Genomic DNA, 7,920 nt, shown 5'->3' with positions numbered 1-7,920 from the left:
GGTGTGGAAGGCTGAATCACACTCCGTGGGTGGGTAGACTGTGGTGTGGAAGGCTGAATCATGCTCCATGGGATGAGTAGACTCTGCAGGTGTGGAAGGCTGAATCATGCTCCGTGGGATGAGTAGACTCTGCGGGTGTGGAAGGCTGAATCACGCTCCATGGGATGGGTAGACTGCGGTGTGGATCCACCTCTTGGTGGACACTTGGGTTTGCTTCCACATTTCAGCTATTGTGAACGGTGCTGCCGTGAAGATGGGCGTACAGATACCTCTTCAAGTTCCTGCTTTCAGTTCTCTTGGGCATATACCCAGAGTGGAATTGCTGGGTCACGCAGTAACTCTGTGTTTAACTTTTAGGAAAGTCCACACCATTTTCATAGTAGCCGCACCATTTCACATCCCACCAGCAAGAGTGAGGGTTTTCTTTCTCCACATCCTTGCCAACGCTTGTACATTTTTTTTTTTAATAGTGGCCACTCTAATAGGTGTGCTATATGCTTTATAATGTAATAGAAAAATATTACTGAATATGCATGTACATACGGCTAAAGACATTCAGAGTTGGCCGGGCGTGATGGCTCACACCTGTAATCCCAGCACTTTGGGAGGCCGAGGCGGGCAGATCACCTGATGGCAGGAGTTTGAGATCAGCCTGGCCAACATGGTGAAACCCCGTCTCTACTAAAAAAGGAAAAATTAGCCGGGCCTGGTGGCGGGCACCTGTAATCCCAGCTAGTTGGGAGGCTGAGGCAAGAGAATCACTTGAACCCAGGAGGCGGAGGTTGCAGTGAGCCAAGACTGCGCCACTGCACTCCAGCCTGGGCAACAAGAGCGAGACTCCATCTCAAAAAAAAAAAAAAAAAAAAAAAAAGACATTTAGAGTTTTAATCTGTTAATCAGCTGGCTCTGTTGATGGTTCAAAATTGACTAGTGAAGGAGGCAGCCTTTGAAAAAACAACTTTAACTCAGAGTAACAAATAGCATTGGTGACATATGTGGAATCCCATGGGAAGAGTGTGGAGGGATGGATGGGCTCCTGGGAGCGGGATGCAGGCTGTGGGGTGGCCCAGTGTGCTGCACCTGTGGCCGGCAGGGCTGGCACCTCTGGCCTGGCCCCAGCAAGTGCAAGCACCCACACAGAACACAGGGCTGCTCTACCCTACTCTTCTCATGTCATGTTCTTAATGTTGAGAACACAGGTTGAGTTCAGTGTGATTCTCCAAACAAACTGGCTGTGAGCAGTGTCAGTTTCTTTTCTCCAACTTCTTTGTTTATTTATTCTTTTGAGACAGAGTCTCCCTGTGTCACCCAGGCTGTAGTGTAGTGGTGTGATCTTGGCTTACTGCAACCTCCACCTCCTGGGTTCAAGCAATTCTCATGTCTCAGCCTCCCAAGTAGCTGGGATTATAGGTATGTACCACCATGCCTAGCTAATTTTTGTATTTTTAGCAGAGAGGGGGTTTTGCCATGTTGGCCAGGCTAGTCTCGAACTCCTGACCTCAAGTGATCCTCCTGTCTCAGCCTCCAAAGTGCTGGGATTACAGGCGTGAGCCACCACACCTGGCTCTTTTCTCCAATTTCATATTGTGAAAAATTTCAATTACTGAAAATGTTGAAAGAGCAGTACAGTGAATGGTAAACTCACCAGTTGTTAATACTTTGTCGCATGTATGTGTTCTACCTATCTGTCTATCTCCACACATTTTAAAGTTGTCAGTCATGATTGTTTACCCCTGGATCCTTTGTTGTGTATCTCCCAACAAGAAAACGTCCCATGTGACCACAGCCCTCCTATCACGCTTGCCGGCATCCACACCTCTCAAGGCATGTTCCTGCCTGGGTTTGCTTTTCTTTCTCTCACAACACTGATGTTTTGAAGCGCCCAGATCAGTTGCTGTGCAGAGGCTACCACAGCCTGGGTGTTCCGTTTCTCACTGCTCGACTTAGACTGAACATTTCTGGCAAGAATACAATGGAGGCGGAGCTCTGCATGCATTTACTTCTCAACCAAGCTGTGCAGGCCAGTTAGGGAGATGCAGATGCAGGTGGGCTGGGTGCTGTGCGTGCCATGGGAGGTTGCCCTCCGGGGACACTCTGGACAGAGGCACTCTCTGTCACGTGCTCAGCTTGGCCCCAGACTGAGGCTTAGCAGTCCTCCAGTTGTTCATCGTATGAAGAGCAGGAGGAGATAAACAACTGGATGACTGCCAAGGAGAGGCCAGCAGTAGGGAGTGGAAACCAAAAACTGAGCTTTTACACAAGGCCACATGTGCAGCCCCGCACAGGGCTGAAACCCCTGTGCCAGCACCCGTGGAGAGCAGCCCTGGGGCTGGGCCTGCCCTTGTTCACTAAGAGAATGAACCTGGCTGGCTGCCTGACTCAGCCTCGTATCTCCATGATGTGTTAACATATTGGCTCAAAAAAACAAATTTCCTTTAACACCTTAAATGAGGTAAAGAAACAAAAGTGGGCCAGGTGCAGTGGCCCATGCCTGTAATCCCAGCACTTTGGGAGGCTGGGGCGGGTGGATTGTTTGAAGTCAAGAGTTCAAGACCAGCCTGACCAACATGGTGAAACCCCATTTCTACTAAAAATACAAAAATGGCAGATGCCTGTAATCCAGGTTACTCGGGAAGCTGAAGCAGGAGAATGGCTTGAACCTGGGAGGCGGAGGTTGCAGTGAGCCGAGATCGCGCCACACTCCAGCCTGGGTGACAGAGCGAGACTCTTGTCTCAAAAAAAAAGAAGAAACAAAAGTGTTTTTGTTGTTGTTTTTTGTTTTGTTTTTTAAACAGGGTCTTGCTCTGTCACCCAGGCTGGAGTGCAGTAGTGCGATCTTGGCTCACTGCAACCTCCATCTCCTGGGCTCAAGTAGTCCTCCCACCTCAGCCTCCCTAGTAGCTGTGACTATAGGCGCCACCATGCTCAGCTAATTTTAAAAATTTTTAGTTGAGATGGGGTCTCACTAGAACTCCTGGGCTCAAGCGATTCTCCCACCTCAGCCTTCCAACTAGCTGAGGTTACAGCTGTGAGCCACTATGCCCAGTTAAATTTTCAGCTTTTTATTAAAAAAAAGTTAATGTTGTCCAGCTTGGTTGTTTGTTTAAGCATCTTTTCCCGCCTTTTTTGGTATTTCTGAAACTCAGCTTGCTGCAGCATTCTGACAGTCTTTGAAGTAATAATGCACACTGGTTTTAATTGTGAACCTGTCTCAATCTCCATTCTTTTTCTTTTTTTGAGATAGGGTCTTGCTCTGTCTCCTAGACTGGAGTACAGTGGCATGATCTCAGCTTACTGCAACTTTGCTCTTTTGGGCTCAAAATGATTCTTCCACCTCAGCCTCCTGAGTAGCTAATACTATCAGCATGCACCACCACACCCAGCTAATTTTTGTATTTTTTTGTAGAGATGGGATTTCACCATGTTGCCCAGGCTGATCTCGAATTCCTGAGCTCAAGTGATCTGCCCATCTCGGCCTCCCAAAGTGCTGGGATTACAGGTGTGAGCCACCATGCCCAGCCAAATCTCTATTCTATTTTGGTCTCTGAAACTTAACATTCTGCTTAAGGAAAGGCTCATATATAAGGATATTGAAACAAATGTTTTATATGATAATAATGCCTGAGGATCAATACATACATATTTCATATCCCAATATCCCAAAAATAGCAATCAATGTATTTACAGATGCTGCAGATCACTCTGTGGAGTTGATTCTGAGGCTGTCCCTAAGGACCCATGCCAGGAGACATGTCCCGGGAGCGACTGTCACAGATGCAGGACCCAGTCCCCCAGATGATGAGGCAAGGCCTGAGTGTCTGTGCTTGTGGGGGGAAAGGTTTATTATACCTTCTCCCAAGCAAACAGGTGGAAAGCAATACCTAGAGCAGCTCTGGTGCTTGTGTGTGGGCCTCTGCAGTGGCCTCTGCAGATGCCTCTGTGGCTTTGTGCTCATTTCAGTTAGAGTTGAGAATACAATGCATTTTCATGTATGGTGGACTTTATAAAACCTAAGTCTGCTTTCTACTCAGTAAACATTTAGACATTTTTCTTTTCACATTATTCTCCAGTTACCAAGATTTTGTTGTCAGAGCCACATAAGCCTTCTGTTTTTTGGTGAAGACATATTATAGACTTAAGAGTTTTATTTCTTTCCACAAATATTTTGACATTGTCATTTTTGCCTTAGTTTATACAACTATTTTTCTAAGCTCTAGATTTAGTTTTCACATAGATACCTCTAGTGATTTAATTCTGGCTTCCACTTTTGGTTAGCAGTGGTGACTTAGGTTTCTTATCTACATACTACTTCTGAAGCCTGGTTCTGTTGTGCTGCCTTTAGCAAGTGGTACACAGAAAAGCACTAAATGATGAGAAGAGTATTTTTGTTCCTTTCTGTCAAATTCAAAGGCTAATATGGAGGGTTTTTTGAGTTTATTTATGATCACTGGCCAATAGCTCTAAGCTGTGATATCATGTTCTTTGTCATGGAAATTGAAGAGACAGTGGAGAAATACTTATTTTAAAATCAGTGTGATAAAAGTTAACGCACATTTATACTTCCCATAATTTTTGTCTTCTAATAGCAAATGCATATGGGGACTCCAGTACCTGGAGATGTGAATTCCATAAAAATGGAAGCATCTAAGAGGCAGTGAACACTGGCGCCCACAGGTATGTAGCAGTCACCCAGCATGAAGTCAGCCTGTAAACAAAAAGGAAACCATTCTAGCCTTCTAGCAGTGTATTTGCCAACTTTTTTCATTTTAAGTAAGTCAACAAATATGTACCAAATGGCTTCTGTGGGCTCACGGGCTCACCCCTGTGCCTCCTCTCAGTTCTTGCTTGGAGCAAAGTGACTTTACACTCAGCCATCATTTTAGCCAGTTAGAGCCTTGGGCTGGAGGCATGGGAGGCGGGCCTGGGGAGGCCATGGGCACTCATGGAGTGGCAGGGCCTGGGCCTCAGCTCTGTGCCCAGGAGCTTCCCCATGCCAGCCAGGCACATCAGAATCTGGCACATGAGTGTCCCCGTACTCACTGTCCAGCCACCCCGCTTGATAGCAGGATCCCTGGGAGCAGCCACTTGGCAGTGGGCATGGACTCAGAGCAAAGCAAGATGGGTGCCTCAAGAGCTTGGTCCCACTCAGGCCTGAGACTGACTCCCTTCCTGGTGAGGATCAGAGAGAGGATGTTCTGCCCGCAATGCGTTCTGTGCTATTTCCACATTCTGTGCTTTTTCCCTGTTCTGCACCAGGGATAATGTAGCATGAACTTCGAAGGTGGAACATGGCTCACTGTACTGTGATTGGATTTGATGTCACAGATTCTCCTTTGATGTCAGAGGCCTCACCTAGAAGTGGGCCATCCTGGGATGGGTTTACAGCACCTGGAGGTGACATCAGGTGTTCCTCTCCAGCAGTCAATGCCGACAGCACAAAGTATCTGTGTGCCAAAGTACCTGGCAGGTACTAGTCCAGGAGTGGGCTGTGGGAGCCGGGAGCCAATGAGGCTCTGAAGCTACCACACACACTGTCATCTGTTGATTGTTCCTGGGCAGAGTGGGCCCTTGCACCTGTTTATTGACCCAGAACTGGGCACAGGCTGGCGGTGTCTGTGCAGACTCATAGTTTCTCCTACAGGTGATTAAAAACCAAACTATCAAGAGTTTTCATATATTTTCCTTTTTCCAAGGAGAAGCATTCTTTTTTTCTCTATGATGATCTCAGGCTGTCTTCACACACACTGTTGTTTGCTCTGTGGGGGCCCGTGCTGTGATACTCCGAGTGTGGGCTGCAGCGTGGTCAGCCCTGCCCTCGCTGGCTCTGGGGATGTGGCCATGTGGCGTCACCTCACCTATCTCATTTGTCTCATCTGTAAAATTGGAGCAACAGTGATAATCACACTTCTCAAGTCTGTTCTGAGGACTGACACTGTTATATCTGTAAGGTGCTTAGCACAGCACCATGTTGTAAGCACATAATGTCAGTTAATACCATACTAAAAAATTAACATTCTATAAATTTAATGGCAAGCTTTAATTTTTTTTAACATATCCAACTTTTTTGCTATAAACTTAAGGGGTACAGGAGCAGTTCTGTTGCATGGACATACTGCGTGGTGGCGAAGTCTGGGCTTTCAGTGCATCCGTTATTGGAATAACGTAATCATACCCACTAAGTAATTTCCCAGCATCTACCCTCCCCTCACCCTATACCCTTCCAAGTCTCCATTATCTCATTCTACACTCTACATCTGTGTAGACGTGTGAGTTAGCTCCCGCTTACAGGCGAAAATGTGCGGTGTTTGTCTTTCTGTGTCCCAGTTGTTTCACTTAGGATGATGGCCTCTGTTTCCATCCATGTTGCTGCGAAGGACAAAGTTTCATTCTTTTTTATGGCTGGATAGTACTCCATTGTGTATATATGCACCACATCTTCTTATCCAGTTGTCTGTTGATGGGCACTTAGGTTGATTCCGTGTCTTTGCTGTTGTGAATTGTGTTGCAGTAAACATGCGAGCGCAGGTATCACTTCAATAGAATGATTTATTTCCCTTTGGATATACACCTAGGAGTGGGACTACTGGATTGGACAGTAGTTGTATTTTCAGTTTTTGGAAGAACTTCCATTTTATTTTCCATAGCGGCTATGCTAATTTACACTCCCACCAACAGTGTACAATGTTCCCTGTTCTCCACGTCCTCACCAGCATCTATTGTTTTTTGTCTTTCTTTAATTTTTGCAAGTTTGCATTGCTAATAGAATACACCATAGTTTTTAAGGAAAACGCATCAGAAAATACCGGTATCAGAATATGTATACGTACGTGCGTATCAGTCTGTGCCTAGAGACCCGGGAAACCGGTCCATGACGATGAGTCACATCCATGCGCTCCTTCAGCAGATATTTATAGAAACTCGCGAGTGGCGAGGCCCGAGCACGCAGAGATGCGTGACCGCCACCCCCTGCCTTTGCCCGGACCAGCTCCCGACTGCTCCCTTCTCTTTATTCAGGTCTTGGCTCCACGGCCCGCCTCGGAGAGCCCTTTGCCGACCCGGTGCCCGCCCTGCGCCGCCCTGTTTGCTCTCCCTGGTCCTCAGAGCGCCCACTCCCGTCAGGTCGCCTGTGTCTGTGCCTCCCTGAGGAAGGCAGGGCCTGGCGTGCCCCGCGCTCCGCTCTGCCCTCGGGACAGAAGGTGGTCAGGGAAGGTGGTCCCGTGTCCTCAGGCAGAGTCACCTTGCAGATGGTGCTGAGGTGGAGAAGCCGCGCCGCTGCTACAACAGAGTGGGCGCTTCTGACCGCGCCCTCTTGAGGAGGGTTGGTGGCAGAGGCCGCACCATGTGCACGCCGCGAGGCAGGTGGTCGTCAAGGCCTTCAGGCTGCAGCTGCTGGGCAGGGTGTGAGCCAGGAGCATTGCAGCTGCGGGGAGGGCAGGTGGGCCGGGCCTCGGCAGGCCCAGGGAGTCACCATCCAGGAGTACGGAGCCCCAGAGCAGAGGGCATGGCCATCGCCTTCTCCCAGCGTGGGGGCGGTGAGGCGAGGTGGGGCCTGTGAGGCAAGGTGTGCGATCACCAGAGGAGGAAAAGCGCGCCCAGAGGCGGGAACCCTCCAATCACAGGTCAGCATAGAGGCGGGTGCCCTCCAATCACAGGTCAGCATAGAGGCGGGTGCCCTCCAATCACAGGTCAGCATAGAGGCGGGCGCCCTCCAATCAAAGGCCCGCACAGAGGTGGGCGCCCTCCAGTCACAGGCCAGCGTAGGGGCGGGCACCCTCCAGTCACAGGCCGGGGCCCTCCAATCACAGGGCAGCAGAGAGGCAGGCATCCTCCAATCACAGGCCGTGGCATTGGCTCTCCTCACCTGCCGCTGAGGAAGGAGGTCCATTCAGGACCATGGGCCTGGAAAGAAATGATGGGGCC

General features: G+C 48.9%; 1 protein-coding gene across 1 annotated transcript in view; it reads left to right on the top strand.

Annotated features, from left to right (window-relative positions):
- Positions 1-5,665, top strand: part of LOC105541285 (E1A-binding protein p400-like) — a 13,777-nt gene extending 8,112 nt beyond the window's left edge. Inside the window, 2 exon segments of the mRNA XM_011982232.1 lie at positions 4,587-4,674; positions 5,326-5,665. Coding sequence (XP_011837622.1) covers positions 4,587-4,623 — 37 coding nt within the window. The 3' untranslated portion in view covers positions 4,624-4,674; positions 5,326-5,665.
- The last annotated feature ends 2,255 nt before the right edge of the window (positions 5,666-7,920 follow it).

This window comes from Mandrillus leucophaeus, unplaced genomic scaffold, assembly GCF_000951045.1.
Source record: "Mandrillus leucophaeus isolate KB7577 unplaced genomic scaffold, Mleu.le_1.0 Scaffold237, whole genome shotgun sequence".
Classification (NCBI taxonomy): domain Eukaryota; kingdom Metazoa; phylum Chordata; class Mammalia; order Primates; family Cercopithecidae; genus Mandrillus; species Mandrillus leucophaeus.
Note: the sequence above shows the minus strand (reverse complement) of the source record. Positions and strands in the feature narration are given on the sequence as shown.